This window comes from Anomaloglossus baeobatrachus, chromosome 5, assembly GCF_048569485.1.
Source record: "Anomaloglossus baeobatrachus isolate aAnoBae1 chromosome 5, aAnoBae1.hap1, whole genome shotgun sequence".
In the NCBI taxonomy this organism is placed as follows: Eukaryota; Metazoa; Chordata; class Amphibia; order Anura; family Aromobatidae; genus Anomaloglossus; species Anomaloglossus baeobatrachus.
In genome coordinates this window covers 521105868-521125467 of record NC_134357.1, presented here as the reverse complement: position 1 = coordinate 521125467, position 19600 = coordinate 521105868, and the positions used below count along the sequence as shown (strand labels likewise).

Below are 19600 nucleotides of genomic sequence, written 5' to 3'. Positions count from 1 at the left end.
TCCTTGTGCATTCCCTATGTCTTTTGTACGCTGGAACCGTGTCAGATGCACCCAACCCTCTGGAGGCTTTGTTTTTATATCGCTTTCCATTAAAGCTGATTTTATACCTACCTCTGGATTGGCAGTGCTGGAATTTTTTTTCTATTTTTGTACCAAACATGTATAGTTTATAGTTTTATGTACAGTACAGACCAAACGTTTAGACACACCTTCTCATCTCTAGAACAACTGTTAAGAGGAGACTTTGTGCAGCAGGCCTTCATGGTAAATAGCTGCTAGGAAACCACTACTAAGGACAGGCAACAAGCAGAAAAGACTTGTTTGGGCTAAAGAACACAAGGAATGGTCATTAGACCAGTGGAAATCTATGCTTTGGTCTGATGAGTGCAAATTTGAGATCTTTGGATCCAACCACCGTGTCTTTGTAGAAAAGGTGAACGGATGGACTCTACATGGCTGGTTCCAACCGTGAAGCGTAGAAGAGGAGGTGTGATGGTGTGGGGGTGCTTTGCAGGTGACACTGTTGGGGATTTATTCACAATTGAAGGCATACAGAACCAGCATGCCTACCACAGCATCTTGGACCATCATTTATTTTTCAAGAGGACAATGACCCTAAACACACCTCCAGGCTGTGTAAGAGCTATTTGACTGATGCCTCCGACACACATCCGTTAAAAACGTGCGTGTTTTGTCCATTTCCGTATATACCGGAGACACGGACAAACGTGCACCAATGTTAATCTATGTTTGTGGTCAAACTTGCGTTTTTCATCATGTCTGTGTGTCCGTGTCCGTGATCCGTATGTGTTTCCGTTTTTCACGGCAGCATGTCCGTTTCCTGCACGGAAAACGCACACACGGACACCATGAAAGTCAATGATTTGGTGCGCACAAGTACATGACACGGATGCATCTCCGTACACTCAGTGTACGTTTTGTGCTTTTTTCTAGCGATGTCGGTCATTCTTTCTTTTCCTGAGTATGTCGGTCAATCTCCCTCAGTCCGTCCGTCGGTCTCTCTCTGTCTGTCTATACTTAGAGATTACAGGCTCTACCACACACACTATAGGTGCTTTGAGGATAAAGAATCATATAGTAAAGTAAACCCCAGCACTCAAATGAAAACAAAAAGGGGAAGTATGCGTAAATGAATTTATTGACTGACACACTGCAAAAGGAACCTAACCAGAGCAACAGCACCAACGTTTCGGCATAGAGTGTTTCTCAAGGTTGTTGCATCACTGGTCAGAGTAAGGAAACACGGGTCTCGAAGGACAACCGGAGGTTTTGCAAACAGAGGTAAGGTTCCACACGTTTTGCAGAGTGTGCTCGTAGGTGAAGGGGTGACAGGATCACAATATGAAGTGAATGGACGCCTGCAGTGGAGGTCCGGAGCTGGCACACATGGCAGGGAGAGTGGCTGCAGCCACTCTCCCTGCCATGTGTGCCAGCTCCGGACCTCCACTGCAGGCGTCCATTCACTTCATATTGTGATCCTGTCACCCCTTCACCTACGAGCACACTCTGCAAAACGTGTGGAACCTTACCTCTATTTGCAAAACCTCCAGTTGTCCTTCGAGACCCGTGTTTCCTTACACTAACCAGTAATGCAACAACCTTGAGAAAGGCTCTATGCCGAAACGTTGGTGCTGTTGCTCTGGTTAGGTTCCCTTTGCAGTGTGTCAGTCAATAAATTCACTTACGCATACTTGCCCTTTTTGTCTTCATTTGAGTGCTGGGGTTTACCTCTCTCTGTCTGTCTGTCTCTCTCTCTGTCTTGTCTGTCCCTCTCTCTGTCTGTCAGTTAGTCTCCCCCCTCTCTCATACTTACCGATCCCCGATCACCGGCGCGGCGCTGAACGGCGTTCACACTGCTCCGGCGGCTTTTACTATTTTGAAAAAGCCGTCCGCTCATTAATCAATCTAGTATTCCCTGCTTTCCACGCCCACCGGCGCCTATGATTGGTTGCAGTTAGACACACCCACACGCTGAGTGACAGCTGTCTCACTGCAACCAATCACAGCCGCCGGTGGGTGGGTCTATAATATGCAGTTAAAAAAAAAAATAATTAATTAAAAAAAAAAAAAACGACGTGCGCCCCCCCCCCCCCTTTTGATACCAGCCAGGGTAAAGTCACACGGCTAAAGGCTGGTATTCTTAGGATGGGGAGCTCCATGTTATGGGGAGCCCCTCAGCCTAGCAATATCAGCCAGCCGCCCAGAAATGCCGCATCCATTAGATGCGACAGTTCTGGGACCCTACCCGGCTCTTCCCGAATTGCCTTGGTGCGTTGGCAATCAGGGTAATAAGGAGTTAATGGCAGCAGCCCATAGCTGCCAATAAGTCCTAGATTAATCATTGCAGGCGTCTATGAGACTCCTCCAATGATTAACCTGTAATTTAAAGTGAATAAACACACACAACGAAAAATCCTTTATTTGCCATAATAAACACTAACAAATACCCTTGTTCACCACTTTATTAACCCCCAAAACCCATCCATGTCCGGCGTAATCCACGAAGGTTCCGCGTCGCTTCCAGCTCTGCTACATGAAGGTGATAGGAGCTGCAGAAGAACACCGCCGCTTCTGGCAGCACCATGCAGCAACTGATGTAAGTATCGCGATCAGCGATGACGTCACTCAGGTAACTCGCGGCCACCGCTGGATCCTCCAACTGTGACAGCAAGTCGTCCAAGTGACAGCGATGAAGTCACAGGTGAGGTGCGGTCTCGGGTGGGTGACTCCAGCAGGCTGCGGGTAGCCTGAGTCACAGCAGCGAAAATCGCGCTGCTCACTTCAGTTACTCTGGGGATTAGCGGTCACCTGTGATTCCTTCACGGGTGACCGCTAATCAGTATGCGACACCCAGACAGAGCCGTGGTATGACAATGAAGTCGGGTGAAGGTCACCTGAGTTCATTCTCTAAGCATCAACGACATTTGACATCACACACACGGACATTTCACACGGACAAAACACACTCACATGTCAGTTATGTATCTCATGAATAAACGGACATTCCACACGCACACACGGCTAGCATACGCTGTTCACACGGATGCCACACGTACCATAAAAACGGACATAAAAACGGATCACAGACCTGAAAAACGACCCAAATTACACGAGCGTGATTTTAACGGATGTGTGTCGGGGGCCTAAGAAGGAGAGTGATGGGGTGCTACGCCAGATGACCTGGTCTCCACAGTCACCAGACCTGAACCCAATCGAGATGGTTTGGGGTGAGCTGGACCGCAGAGTGAAGGCAAAAGGGCCAACAAGTGCTAAGAATCTCTGGGAACTCCTTCAAGACTGTTGGAAAACAATTTCCGGTGACTACCTCTTGAAGCTCATCAAGAGAATGCCAAGAGTGTGCAAAGTAGTAATGAAAGCAAAAGGTGCCTAGAACCTAGAATATAAGACATATTTTCAGTTGTTTCACACATTTTTAAGTATTTCATTCCACATGTTTTAATTCATAGTTTTGATGCCTTCAATGTGAATCTACAATTTTCAGAGTCCTGAAAACAAAGAAAACTCTTTGAATGAGAAGGTGTGTCCAAACTTTTGGTCTGTACTGTAAGTGCCAATTTTTTTTTTAGAAAATTGTAAATAAAAGAATTTCACTTGATACCTATAATGTTTCATTTTTCGGCATCTGGGGCTGTGTGGTGGCTTATATATTGCATCTTGAGCTGTCATGTTCATTGATACCATTTTGGGGTAGATGTGATGTTTTGATCACCTCCTATTGCAATGTTGAAGTGACCAAAAAAAATTATTTTGGAGTTTTGATTTTTTTTCCCATCATGCCAGTTTTAATGATCAGATTGATGGATCAGAAATTTTTGAACATGGCGATACCAAATGTACGTATTTTTTATTTTTAATGACGCAAAAGGGGGTGATTTGAACCTTTTGTATTTTTAATCATTTTTTCAATATTTTACTTTTTTTTTTTACTGTATTTAAGGAGATTTGAATCTGTGATTGTCTGATTGCTCGTGCTATACACAGAAGTGCAATAGCACTGTTGTGTATTACATAAATCATGATTCCCAGTGAACAGTAGGAGTACAATGACAGAAACGGGGGTCATCAATAGACCCCGGTCTGTCATAACAATCAATCGGCACCCCGCGATCACGTCATGGGCGCACCGATGTAAGCAGGGAATAACGCGCCTCTCTGATGGCAAGTGTTAAATGCTGCTGTTAGGAAAATAAGGGGCTGTTAAATGACTCTCTCCAGTCACCTGATCAGGACTGCTGACCAGGCTATTATCTCATGTCCATCTCATTTCATCTATTAGAACACCAGTCAGCACAGAAAAAAATATTCAAACCAAGTACAGGCGCTTATGCATCATGGCAGGGCTAATCATTTAAATGCACCTTCCCAACTACTTGTTTTCCATCTATCTCCTACATTCTCTGGCTCTATGAAGCCAGAGCTGTCAATCACAGAATAGGGAAGGATGGAGATTGAGGGAAAACAAGCAGGTGGGAAGGTGAATTTAAATGATTAGCTTTGCCATGATGCACGAGCGCCTGTTCGTGGCTTGGACAGTCATTCTGTGCTGATAGAGTCCCTTTAATAAGGCAAGCTGCCATCAAATAATTGGCAACTGCCATATCACATAAAAGCAATTTCACTCCATGACCAATGTCAAATCATGCAGAAGTGAGACATTATGAAAGTCCCTTTAAGATGCAATTATACTGTGTACTGTACGTAATTGTTTTATATACAACGAATGATGACTTTATTAGTGAATGACATCTGCCCTTTCAGACAACCCTTTTAAGTTGACGTTATACTCTATATGTAACTATTTGATAGACACATGCATATGATTAATATACGGTGAATGGTGACTTTATTATAGTCATCTTGATTGGAGCTTCCCAGGATGGAAATTAGACTTATTAACCGAATTTGAAGCATAAAATCAACTAAGCCAGTTTTCTGTTTAAGAAAAAGGATTTTTAGGACAGTTTTCTGTGTATCGATTTCAGTGTCAATCTACATCACAGTAGAGTGATTTTGAATGCAGCGTGATCACTGGTGCTGGAACAATCTGGGCCAATGTTGAAAAATTGCCAAACTTGTAGGGTTTTCTCTTGCAATGTTGTCAAGAGTATTCCAAGGATATTGTTTGTGATCGAGTAAAAAAAATATTCAGTAAAATACAATCCTGTTAATTGTTTTGATCAATGTGATGCTAAGTCAAGCAAATTTCAGCCAAGGAACACTACATCGCCAAATAAAATCGAAACGCACAGGGCACTATCATTCGGCTATGATGTGCTGTTACAGCAGACTAGTCCAAAAACTATTGCTGTCCCAGGAAAACACAAAGACTCAAGTGGGCAGTGATACCTTTGAAAAATTATCCTGTCTGTGTGTCTGTATGAGTCAATATTCCTGCAGAAAATCTTCAACATCTAGTAAAATCTATCGTGATGACTTGCTTCAATTCTAAAAGTGTCCATCGCGCTACTAGATTAAATGTCAAATGGATTGCCCATTCAGAATAAACAATTAGGTCCAGAAAAATGTGGACAGTGACCGAATCTTCGTGATTTGGGTACAGCATGCCACTATTTTTTCTTTAAAATGAAGCAACTGAGATGCAACTGAAGAGGAAACTTTAAGGATTAATTAAAGGGGTTGAATAAAAATATCTTGTTAAACATTTAGGAATTGCAAACATTTTTCTACAAAGTCTCCTCATTTCAGGGGCTCAAAAGTAATTGGAAAAATTTACCATAAATAAAATGTTAATTTTTAACACTTTGTAGAGAATATTTTCTAGGCAATGATTGTTTGAGTTCTGGAAGCCACGTACATCACCAAAATATGTAGTTACTTACCGGTAAGTAACAGCACCATGGAGAGAAGGGATCCGCACTTCTAGGACAGGAAACCTACTGAATAAAAAGGCGGTACCTCTCCCATGCATCTGTTGGATTACAGAGCATGAGAGGACCTCCGGATAAACATTGTTAACCTAACCTACATCCAATCACCTGATAGGCTACGTCCATTGTGTCCATTATAGTAAATATATACATGTGTAGATCTGATATGCTTTTTATTTTTATAAAACACCCCACAAGTGAAGGGAGGGAACTGCCATGGGTTCTGAAAAAACACATTACCGGTAAGTAATTACATATTTTTCCTATCACCCATGACAGCACCATGGAGACAATTACAAAGAGCTCAGCTAGGGAGGGACCACAGCCTATAGAACCCTTCTACCAAAAGTGAGATCAGAGGAGGAGAAGAGGATGATAGACCTAGCCGGTAGTGCTTATAAAAGGTAGAGGGTGAAGACCATGTTGCCGCCTTACAAATGTGCTCGATGGAGACATCGGACTTTTCTGCCCAGGAGATTGCCACCAATCTTGTGGAATGAGCCTTCAGCCCTTCCAGGGGTGACCTGCCTGCAGTCATGTAGACTAAACTAATGGCCTCTCGGATCCACCTAGGTAGAGTAGATTTAATTGCCCTGTGATCCTTTCCCTGGCCCTGAAAGGTGACAAATAAAGATCTATCTTGTCTCCAAGACTCTGTGGCCTCAAGGTATTTTTTCAGGTATCTTTGGACATCCAGGGTATGTAGCTTTTCCTCCTTCTGATTCCTGGTACTACTGCAGAAGCAGGGGAGAACCACCTCCTGATATCTATGGAATTTAGAATCTTCTTTAGGGAGATACGCTGCACCTGGTCTCAACACAATCCTATGCTCTAAATGTGGGTGAAAGGAGGATCTGCCGACAGGGCCTGGATAGGCCTGGATATCACTAACCCTATGGGTTGATGTTTACCCAACTAAACGGATGGTTTTAAGTGAAGGCCACTTAATTGGTGTTGATGCTATGGGTTCAAAAGGAGGCTCAGTCAAGGCTGATAGCACCAGATTTAGATACCATGGAGGCATTCTAGGTCTAGCAATAGGTGTTGCTCTGGAGCGGGCCCTAATATACCTGAAAATCCATTGATTATGTGTCAAATGATACCGTATTTTCGGACCATAATACGCACTTTTCCCCCCCCAAATGTTGGGAGAAAGTGGGGGGTGCGTCTAATGGTCTTAATGTAGGGCATGGCTGCGGGGAATGAGGGTGCTGCGGTGGAGCGGGTCATCGGGGGCACGAGCAGGCAGCAGCAGCGCCTGCCGTGACCACGTTGGCCCGCTCATTACATATGCACGCCCATCCTCCCGCCCATCATCTCTCAGCGCTGAAGCCGGGGCTGATAGGTGGGCGGGATGATGGGCGGGGATGCGCGCATAATTAACAGCCGGCCGTGATCAGCCCTGGCAACTACAGCCTGGAGTGATCATGCTCGGCTGTATTCACTGCCCCCCGCGCATCATCATCAGTGCGGGGTGCAGTGAATCAATGTACTCACCGTTCCCCTGCAGCATCGCGATGTCCTCCAGTCTGCCGGCCGCGCTGTGTGGACTGGATACTAGTGGTGCTCACAGCGATGACGTCATCGCTGTGCGCACGTGTCTCTTCACAGCCGCGCCAGCAGACTGGAGGACAATACATCGCAGTGCTGCAGGGAACGTGGCCGGCTCAACACAGCACTGCCGGCACAGACAGGAGGAGGAGCGACGCTGCGTGGAACGAGGAAAGGTGAGTGTAAACATTTATTTATTTTTTTGTGTGTGCCGCAGGATGGGGGTATATGAGCAGGATGATGGGGGTATATGAACAGGATGATGGCATATAGCAGGATGATGGGGATATATGAGCAGGATGGGGCCATATACCAGGATAATGGGAGTATATGAATAGGATAATGGGGCCATATACCAGGATGATGGGAGTATATGAACAGAATGATGGCATATAGCAGGATGATGGGGGTATATGAGGAGGATGATGGCGTATATAGCAGGATGGGAGCACATACCAGGATGCAGTATATAGCAAGATGGGGCTATACCAGGATGAGGGACATAAATATATACACAAGGCAGGAGGATCATTACCAGGATGGGGTACCTTAGTAGAGAATTTGGGGACATTACCCCCATAATAGTGTCAGCAGCAGATAACAGTGTATCATGACCACATTTTTTGCTTAAAATTTTATTTTCCTATTTTCCTTCTCTAAAACCAGGGTGCGTCTTACGGTCCGGTGCGTCTTATAGTCCGAAAAATACGGTAATTATATAAGGTCTCTAGTGTGGACACCTGGACTTTCAGGGTGCTAGTGGAAAGCCCGAAATCTACTCCCTTCTGCAGGAGTTCTAAGATGGAACCGACAGAGACCTCATCACTGAGCTGGACTTCTGGGATAGACAAGAATCTGTTCCAGGTTCTGGCATAAATATTGGTGGTTACTGGCTTTCTACTCTGGAGCAAAGTTGAAACCAGATTAGGGGAGAAGCCTTTTGGAAATTTGACGATGTGTGACTGGCCCCTGCGAGAGAAGGCCTGGGATGTCCGGAAGCACGCATGGGTCGAAGATGGACATCCTCCGTAGCCTATAAAACCAAGGCCTTTTGGGCCAAAAGGGAGCTATCAGGATGACCTTTGCTCGATCTTCTCTGATCTTCCTAAGTACAGCTGGAATCAGCATCACTGGAGGGAAGGCGTATCCCAGACTCAAGTCCCATCTGAACAGGAAGGAGTCTACTGCATGGGGATTTTTTTGGCATTGAGGGAACAAAATGTTTCCACCTTCAAGCTCTGTCTGGTTGCAAACAGGTCTATGACTAGTTGCCTCCACAAGTTCACTATTTGGGAAAACACAGAGTAACTCAAGACCCAATCCCCTTGTCGTAGCAGATTGCAAGTCAAAAAATCCGCTTTGCAGATGTCTTCTCCTTTAAAGGGAACCTGTCATCAGAAATTTGGCTTTCAACCTAAATGTTTCCCCCTCTGCAGCTCCTGGGCTGCATTCTAGTAAGGTTTCTCTTCTTTTTGTGCCCCCTTTTAAACCAAAATAAATACTTTATAAAGTTATACCTTTTGGTATGAAAATCTTGTAAATTCTCCATGGGGGCGGGCTGTCTGATGTCCGTTGCTGTCCCTTACGCCGTCCCCCCACGCTCCAAATCATCCCTCAGGACGCCGCCCACTGCGCCCGAGGTCCCGTGCACGCCAGGACACCTGGTGACGTGGTCGCAGGCACGAGAGTATGGGCGGCGCTGTGATTGCATCGCAAGTGCCCGCCCATACTCTCGTGGCCGCGCTCTCCCTTCTGTACGTAGTTCAGATCCTCTCCGCTTCTCCTGTGTTGGCCTGCTCCGCTCCTCCCATCTATTTCCTGCTGCAGGGTACGATGGGAAGGAGGTGACGAATGGGCATTTGGCCGGCGCAGAACGCTGGAGGAAGAAGGGAAAGTGCGGTCACGAGGTCATGGGTGGCACTTGCTGATGACACTCACAGCGCCGCCCATAACCTCGTGCCTGCGCAAAACGTCACCAGCGGTTACACGTGCACGCAGTGCACAGTCCCGCTACAGTCGCACAGCGCATGCGCGGGACCTCAGGCGCCCAGGGGTGGCGTCCTGAGGTTTGAAATTCAGCGTTCGGGGGCGGCGTAAATCGGCAGGAGGACAGTAACGGACACCAGGCAGCCCGCCCCCATGGATAATTTACGAAATTTACATACGAAAAGGTATAACTTTATAAAGTGTTTATTTTGGTATAAAAGGGGCCAGAAAAACTAGAGGAACCTTGCTAGAATGCAGCCCAGGAGCTGCAGAAGGGAAAACTTTTAGGTTTATAGCTAAATTTCTGATGACAGGTTCCCTTTAATGTGCAGGGCTGTTAATGACTGCAGGTGTTGCTCTGCTAGTTGAAATATATGGACAGCCGTCTCTAACAGGGCTCTGAAATGAGCTTGCCCTTGACGTTTGATTTAGGCCACTGTTACTGAATTGTTCAAGAGGATTTGCACGTGACACCCTACTATAATGGGTAGAAAGTTTAACACTTCATGTTCCACCGCCATCAGTTCTTTTAGATTTGAGGAGGTCAGTTTCTCCCTTTCTGACGAAATCCCCTGAACTAGATGTTCCTGCAGATGTGCTCACCAGCCGCTGGGGCTCGCGTCTGTAGTAATAATTTGTGAGACTGAATTTTTCCAGGCTTTGCCCTTCGACAGATTTTGTGTGTTGCTCCCCCAAAAGAGGGACTGGATTACTGATGGTTTTAGCGTCAGGTTCGCTGATAATTATCAATTATAATTGACCCGTCAGAGTCGCAGAATATTCCACTGCAATTCCCTGGTATGAATCTGAGCCCCTTCAACTGCCGGGATACACGAAGCCAGCGACCCCAGGAGAGACATGGCTTGCCTGAGTGACATAACAGGTGATGCAATGGCTTTGGAGACTTGGTTGTGGATGTGTAACATCTTGTCTTGTGGAACACGACATTCCTAGGTGTTGAAATCTAGGATGAGCTCCAGGAACACCTGTACTTTCTGTAGCTATAATCTTGATTTTTTTTTTTTAGATTTAGTAGCCAGCCCTGGTCTCTGCATGGTGGAAAACATTTCCTGCATCTGGACAACACAATGACGATAAGATGCGTCCACAATCAGAAAGTCGTCCAGGCATGGGACTAGTAGCGTGTTGTGCTTCCGTGGATGAGCCGTTACTTCCACTATCAGCTTGGTGAAGATACGCAGAGCTACTGACAGGCCGAAGGGGAGGGCTCTATATTTGAAGTGGTGTATCTGTCTTTTGATGTATAGGGCCAATCTGAGGAATTTATGATATTCCACGTGTATAGCCACATGATAGTAGGCATCTTTCAAATCCAACACGGCCATATAACATCCTGGAAAAATAATCTTTACTGTTAACCTGATTGTCTCCATTTTGAAGGTTTCCGACTTTATATGAACATTTAGGCCTTTCAGGTTTATAATGGTCCTGAAGTACCCGTCTGGTTTGTTAACTAAGAAGAGAGGGGAATAATATCCCCTCCCTTGCTCCTGCATCGGAACCTCCAAGAGGACTGCTCTCTTTACCAGGCCCAGAACCTCCAATTCCAATGCTTGTTGCTCCACCAGGGACGTATGGGGGGATGTTAGAATATAACGTTGTGGCGGTGAATCCAGAAATCCCAACTTCAGGCCGGACTTTACTAATGAGAGAATCCAGATGTTGGTTGAGATTTTTTCCCAGGCAGGAAGAAACAGGGAAAGTCTTCCCCTACCTGGAGACACCAGTCACTTCCCTTCAGGGAGGTACCCATAAACATGAGGCCTCGATCTTTCCTTCCTTGGTCCAAGTTCCATCTCCCCTAGTCTCTTCTGCAGGATTCTCTTGCTCTCGAAAGGAACCCCAGTAAGATGGAAGGGAGATGCTTGGGGGCCCCTTCTTCTTGTCTTTGGCCTTTTCTAAGATGTCACCCAACAAGGGGCTGAACAGGAATTCCCCCTGACAGAAGATGGAGCATAGCTTTAATTTTGCTTGCATGTATCCTGGCCAGTGTTTAAGCTAGAGAGGCCTGCGTTCTGCGTTCGATAGTGCTGCAAACCAAACAGCCAACCTCACTGAATCTGCTGACGCATCGGAAAGAAATGCTGATGCGCAGCACATCAACGGAATCGTGGATAAAATGTTCTCCCTGGCCATGAAGTTGCTCTTCTAGATCATTCAGCCAGACTGATAAGGACCTGGCCGTGCATGTCACCACAATTGCCAGTCTGAGGGCCCCTGCTGAAGCTTCTCAGGTCCCTTTTAGGAAGATATCCGCTCTCTTATCCATTTGGTCCTTCAAGATTCCTAAATCCTCGAAGTGTAGGGTGGATATCTTTGATGCCTTTGAGTGGCCACATCCAGCTTCGTGACTTTATCCCATGATGTTGTGTCGGAGTCATCAAATGGGTATTGCCTCTTGAAGAATGATGGGAGAGAACCCCATTTTTCTGGTTTCTTCCACTTGACCATGATAAAGGAGCTGATTTTCTCATTGATTCGGAAGGCTCGATGCTTCTTTTGCTCGAGACCTCAAACATGATGTCTTCCACTGTGTTGCAAGTTTTGTCATCGGGTATGCCCATTGTGGATCTGACGGCTCTGACCAACTTATCTGTGTCTTCTGGGGGGAAGCAATGTCGCCCACGGTATTGGTGTCAGGGGAAGAGGATGAACGGGAGGAGTTAGATGACTTGCATTCTCCTTCCAATCTGTCTGATTCGCTTGATAGGGGTGGCAACATTCCATGTTCCTTCCATCTCTCTTTCTTCCCTTTGGATAGGGATTTAAGGGAGCTATTCACCTCAAACCTAATGACGGCCCTTAGATTGGAGGCGAAGCCCTGGGTCTCGTCACGGATTGTCTGCTGAATGCAGGACTGGCATAGACGTTTGGACCAAGTACTGGGTAACCGTTTCCTACAGAGGGCGCACTCCCTGTGTTTAGTCTTCATAAGACTATTCTTGGGCTTTTCTGAACAAAATACAATAGAGAGAAAAGGAGGAATCCTTCATAAGTGAATATTCACGAGGATAACTGACCAAAAGATAATCCTGATGGCAGTGGATAAGGAGGAGAAATCGGGTCAGATGACGAGTTTCCTCTGAAGACCACGGAATTAGCTTTTTCCCCTGGTCCACCTTGCTGGAGCCGTGACTCTGCTGGCTTGTGCCGCTGGCACTGCGCTTGGACCACCTGCCAGAGTGGGAAACATCTTTACCACGTCACTTCTGCTGCTGACCTGGCTGTAAGTGATGATGTTCTTGGTGCTGTTGCTGCTGCGGTTTCTGCTGGTCTTGAACTGCCTCATCCATCTTCACTGGGGGAGATGTGTGGCTGGAGCAAAAGCACTTTACACAAGTGCAGGACCTGCCAAAGTACAACCCCTCCCCCAGAATTCCGCCACCGGCGCCCGGAAGTCATATGATCCAGGGTGCACGCGTCATCACTGTGCGCCGATAAGGAAGTATGCTGTGCGCATGCGCACCCAGAAAGCACGACAGCCCGACGGAACACCCGGGGTCCCAACGAGAGCAGAAGATGTGAGGGTGCATGCGCTGCTCTCTCAGCCGCAAGAATAGAATAGCAGGGGGTTACACGATCTTCACACAGATGGCGCCGGAGATAAGCACTATGCGCAGGCACCAACTCCAACGCCATCTTAGTGAAGAAATTAAATTAGCATAGAGAACAGAGAGGGGGAGGAACAACAGGCAATGGGGAAGGAATCCATATGAATACCCACCCAGATATTATCTGCTCCATTGCAGCTTCCACTCAAGCAGCTGCTAATTGTTTAAACTTTACTTTGTTGGATAATAAACAATGGAGATCAGGGCCATTAGAAGCCATGCATGCTTGGCCATCACACTGTGTCCACAGAGAATGTGCTGTGCTTTGGATTACGTGCCATTGCAAATCTTCTCAACACTTTCTTTTTCCTATTATTCTGGTACAGGTTGATCTTAGTTTCTTCTGTCCTTACAATGCTTTTCCAGAACTTGGCTGGCTTTTTTGGATCTTTTTTGTCAAAGTCTAATCTGGCTTTTCTATTTTAAGGGTGCAATCACACTCTCCTATAACACGGACAACAATTGCAATGCATGGCCTGGCTGGTAGCTCTCCTGACTCGTGCGTCAGAGCTGCATAGTAAGACCGCATGTGTTGGGTTCACAGCAACAGCTTCCAACTGCAAATGCGACACCTAGGATCAGCTTCAGACCTTTTACCTGCCTAATTGATGATGGATTAAGGAAAGAATAATCCACACAGCCAAAGTTATGAGGTACTTGTTCCCTTACCTTTGGTCTCCTTAAAAAAATGCTGCTACAAGACCTGTAATTCCTAAACCCTTACTCCACAAAACATGTGAATAGTCTCAAATTAAAGCTGAGAGCCTGCACATTAAGTTTTTTTTTTATTGTGTTTACTTTTCGATAACAGATATTTTTTTGTAATTGCACGTAATTTTCAATCATCATTTAGGGTATAAATTACTTTATCATTTTCTACTATGACATGCAAGTTTACTTGGACTGTAAATTTTCAATTTTTTAGACATTGTCAATAAAATAAAAAAAAAACAAAAAACAGAATAACTACTTCTCGGAAGAGAATATGATTTCTGGATAAAAAAAAATTGCTACATTTGGAATATGAAAATGCTTTTCCTGTGTGATCTGCTTGATGCTCCAATTAGAGGCTAAGACACTGATAGCATGCAGTGGATGAAAATGACTTCTCTGTCTAAATTCTGTGATGCCTGATAAGATCTGCATTATGGCTAAAAAATGTTAACATTCTATAAATGAAAAGAGTGTGTTCTCCCCTTTGTGAATTATTAGATGTCTAACAAAATCTGTTTTCTATTTAAAACGTTTCATGGATTCTTAATATGGCTTCTCACCTGTGTGAATTCTTTGATGTCTAAATAAAACTGATTTCTGGGTAAAGCATTTCCCACATTCTAAACATGAAAATAACTTCTCCCCTGTGTGAATTCTTTGATGTGCAATAAGATTTGGTCTCCTTGTAAAACATCTTCCACATTCTGAGCACGAAAATATTTTCTTTCCAGTGTGAATTGTTTGATGTGTTCTTAGGGTTGCTTTATGGCTAAAAAACTTTCCACATTCAGAACATGAATATGGCTTCTCCCCAGTGTGAATTCTCTGATGTGTAACAAGAGTTGATTTAGAGTTAAAACATTTGCCACATTCAGAACATGAAAATGGTTTCTCCCCTGTGTGAGTTCTCTGATGTCCTACTAAAGCCGATTTTTGGTTATACCATTTTCCACATTCTAAACATGAAAAGACCTTCTTCCCTGTGTGAATTTTCTGATGTCTAACAAGAATTGAATTAGTGTTAAAACATTTTCCACATTCAGAACATGAAAATGGTTTCTCACCTGTGTGAATTCTCACATGCTTAGCAAGGTCACAATTCTGAGAAAAACATTTTCCACATTCTGAACATGAAAATGGTGACTTCTCCCCTGTGTGATTTCTCTGATGTGTAAAAAGTTTTGATCTAGCACTATAACCTTTCCCACATATTGAACATGAAAATGGTTGCTTCCCTGTGTGAATTCTGAAATGTTTAGCAAGGTCACATTTCTGAGAAAAACATTTCCCACATTCCGAACATGAAAATGGTTTTTCCCCTGTGTGAAATCTCAAATGTTTAACAAGGTCAGATTTCCGAACACAACATTTCCCACATTCTGAGCATGAAAATCGTTTCTTCCCTCTGAATGGTCTTTGATGTTCATTCATTTTGTTATGTGTATTTTGCTTAACGGTCTGTAATGAATCAGAAGGACCAGAAGATAAATCTTTTCTCTGAAGGGCTGGTGCTATATCTGGGATTATGGCATAGTCTTCAAATTTATCTGCTGTTATAACATGATCATCTGTTGTAAAATCTGACAATATCAGATATCCCTCCAAACTCCCGGTACAGTCATCTGCCAAAAATATAACCAATTTAATTATTTTCTGTAAAATTACCTTGAAATCAGTACATATTGTATTTATCTATTTTATAACATTTCTGTATAAATTGTCTATACAAATTGTAGTAAAATTAAGTTTCCATCTGAATAGGCCAGTGGTAGCAACAACAAACCGTGCTAAATATTGACATAGGCTTGACATGATTCCTGTATCATCCCTGCTTAGACATCCACCTGCCTCTCTTTACTGGTACGTAAAATCCAATGAAATACAATCTGATTCATATATAAATTAAAAACAATATAATTGAATAAAAAACAGAACACTAAAGACTTTGGTAAGATGGACCAATGGTTGAGCTAGAAACAACTCCCAACATTAGCTGAGCCTGCTTCATACCAGGCAGATGTTGGCTGTGTTGCATAGCTGGCATCTCTCTGTAACTACTACATATAGCTGTACAAGGTAGTAAATCAGCAGTCTTTGCATATAGTGCATACTACTCACCATTATAGTTATCTGTTAAAATCTCCTCTTCTTTACCCCACTCATCATCACTCACATATGTCTCCGTAATATTAATATTCAAATCTTTACCCTGAAAGAGAGATTGTAAAAGTCACAGAAGGTTGGAGAAGTTACGTAAAATGAATTTGAAGACCAGAAAACATGATTAAAGAAGTATTCCCACCAAAAAAACTGTTTATTAATTAAACCTATGTAAATATAAAGGTGATCCCGACTTGCCGATTCAATTTGAGCTCGATGTGTGAGCTGGAAGTTGTTGACACAATTTGAGGGTTGTTCTCACACGCAATAGGTTTACATTGATAAAGCAACTTCTGGCTGACACATAGAACCCAGTGTGAGCCATCAAGACGCAATAGACGTGATGTGTTCAGAAGAGGACCAGAGTAGAACTGGAAATCGGGGAACATGGTGAAAAGTAAGTATACTGTATTATTGCACTGAAGCTATACAACATATACATTTACACAAGTGTAAGTAATACAAAGTTTGGTGGGTGTGCTTTTTCAGTTAACATGATTGACCAAAATAGGCATGACAGCGTTAGATATCAGACAGCTGCAGGTCTCCTGTATAAATACTACCTGTTGGCTCCTAATTGTAACCAGCAGCCTCCATAACCAGAAAATTGAGACAACATCTAATGTCTACGATCAGCTTTATCCTGTTATCATAAAACATACACTGAATGGCCACTTTATAAGAGACAATCATGTAGCAGCTTGATGGATCTCCTTTGATTTTCATAACCACAAAATGTTATTGTGCCAGGAGGACTCCACTAGCTTTTGAAATTGTTCTACAGGAATATTGGCTCATGAGGACAAGAAATTAAATGGAGGCACTGACATGCTCTGACTATCCCATTCTATCTCGTCCCAGAGATGTGCTATAGGATTAAGATCTGGAGACTGTGAAGGCTGGGGAAGCAAAAATAACCAACATATTGAGGACTACATAAACCTTCTAGTAGAGTGCATTGTCTTTTGTGCCATGATGTGAACAATTGTCAAGAAGTAATGAGCTTGGTTGGTGACAATGGTTAGGTAAACTTTGCCATCCAAGGTATCAGAGGAGCTAAGATGTGTCAAGAAAAGTTTCCATACAGTATTAATAAAACCTTCACCATTCGTAACTGTTAACGCCTGACAGAAAGGGTGCACAGATTCTTGCTGCTTGGGCAAAAGTCTAACCATCTGATTAGTATGGTGCAATGGAAATCTTGATACATCTGAACATACAATGATTTCTACTTCTCTATAATATAATGTTTGTTCACTGCAGGAGACACCATTTTGTTTTCCTTAAATAGCACTAGAACTCAAAATGATCGTCTGCTGCTAAAGACTATTCTTACTACACTATGCTAAACAATAACTTCTTCATTTGGGCACATTAGTCAAATCACAAGTGTATTTGGCTACATTTTCCATTAATGTACACTATATTCATCAGACTGATTTTTGATATCCTCCTCAGACTTCTTTCGACGGGTAGTTAGATCCACAACATCTCCTCGTTTCATTTTTTTGTTGATCACAACATTCTTAATTTATTCTCCACACTGGTGCATGATAAAACTTTTCAAGGTTGTTGTTTTTTTAAATACTGATCTTTACTAGTCTAGCAACGATGATCATATCTCATTTAAAGTCACTGAGATTGCTCTATTCGCCAATTCTAGTATGAATTCTCACTGAAATATATTAGCAGAAACCTTGTTCACATTTTATGCTGCACTCCAAGGTCACCACTTTAATTTCCACACAGTGAAGCTCATATTGTGAAAGGGCCAGCGTCTGTAATAAATTGTCCATTCAGTGTATAAAATTGGTGGATAAACAAAACTGAACACAAGACCTTCACAGACGTCTACACATCATAGGGGAGATTTCATGACACCTTTTCTCCATCTACCTGATCATCCTGAGGAACATTGGGATCTTCTTGTTTACAGTCCTGTGGAAGAAGAGGACGGGGACATCTCTCTGGTGTTGTCCTCTTACTGGATAGAACTGGAGGAAACACATACAGGGACTGAATTCATTCTTTACATACAGATAATTATAGGCCGTGTGTATTTAGTCCTGTCTATTACCTGGTGATGTGAGGGGCTGGGGAACCTCCATCATGACCTCCTTGTACAGATCTTTGTGTCCTTCTAAATACTCCCACTCCTCCATGGAGAAATAAATGGTGATGTCCTGGCATCTTATAGGAACCTGACACATAAAATGATACCGTCATCCTCCGATCCCTTCATAGCGTTACTGTATAATGTCCCAGCATTCCCAGCAGTGTCACCTCTCCAGTCAGCAGCTCAATCATCTTGTAGGTGAGTTCTAGGATCTTCTGGTCATTGATGTCCCCATGTATCAGGGGGTGAGGTGGAGGTCCCGTGATTGGGCTCAGGGGTCTTCCCCATCCCTCACACACAGGGACTTGACAGTGCTCCCTAGAGGTTTTCTTCACTACTGTGTAATCCTGAATAAGGAGAGACACAGCGATAACTCTCACCGCATACATTTCCATACATTTCCTTACCTCTCCAGTTCTGTCCTTTTGGTAATTCCCATAGATAAGAATGATGTAATGTGACGTCATCAGAATCTCTCACCTCTCCAGTAAGCCGGAAGAGAATCTCTAGGGTGAGGTGTAATATCCTCTCCACCATCTTGTCCCTGTCCCTATCCATCCTTGACGGGTCAATCAGGAGAATTTTCTTATATAGAAGATCTCCACTGAGAGGATCCAATATTGTAGGGACCTAATTGGTGGTGAAGTTGAAAAAATGTAACATCATAAAGATCCCATGGAATACCGTAATACAATTTTTGGTGATAATAATAAGGGCAAGTACATGAGGAGATATAATGCACAACCACGACCACGACCATTCAGGCAGCATAGGTCCAAGTTTTGATAATTTACTCTGGTGTTTGGGCCATTCTAACCTATGCAGGCACCACTAGGGACTGCGGGGTCCGAATCTCTAGTCTTTACAGGAATCGGCTGGGCCAGGAAAAGGTTTTCAGTGTTTCACATATCTCTCCTATGTGAGTTGATTACACAATCATAACAAGTATTATATCATTAGGTAATCCAGTGGGATTACGAAAATTGTAATTCAGTAGAAAGACCAATGAAGTTGGGAGAGAGATTTAAGGCCCTGTGCGCACGCTGCGGAATTGCTGCAGAAAATGTGTCTAACATTACTGCAGTCATTCCCCAGCAAATCCTATGGGTTTTAAAAAATGCTGTGTGCACACTGCTTTTTTTTATAACCACGGATTTACCCGTTGATTTTCCGCTGCGGAATTAATGAGCATGTCACTTCTTTTTCGCAGGTACCTGTGGTTTTTGCATAGATAATGGTAAAAATTTGCGGGGACCAACTTATGGAAAATCCGCAGTAAATCCGCTGTAAACCGCAGCAAAAAAGCTGCAAATCGCTGCAAAACTGCAGGTGCGGTTTTACCGCGGTTTTTGCCGCGGGTGTGGGATTCTTTCAGAGGGTCCGTTTTTTTCTTAAGAAAAAGTCACTTTTTAGTGCGCACATAGCCTAATAGAATATTTTAATATACAATAAGATATTTATATTTTGTATTTAAATATACAATTATATGTGTTTTTTTTCCTGTTTTATTC

General features: G+C 43.6%; 1 protein-coding gene across 1 annotated transcript; it reads right to left on the bottom strand.

The window, feature by feature from the left end:
* Positions 1 to 13882: 13882 nt before the first annotated feature.
* On the bottom strand, positions 13883 to 18715 carry LOC142312045 (uncharacterized). The gene is made up of 6 exons (XM_075350920.1): positions 18570 to 18715; positions 18257 to 18436; positions 18051 to 18174; positions 17870 to 17967; positions 15932 to 16022; positions 13883 to 15435 (listed from the first exon to the last, which is right to left on the bottom strand). Exons 1-6 carry the CDS (start codon positions 18645 to 18647, stop codon positions 14357 to 14359), a joined length of 1650 nt encoding a protein of 549 aa, XP_075207035.1. The 5' UTR covers positions 18648 to 18715; the 3' UTR covers positions 13883 to 14356.
* Positions 18716 to 19600: the final 885 nt, after the last annotated feature.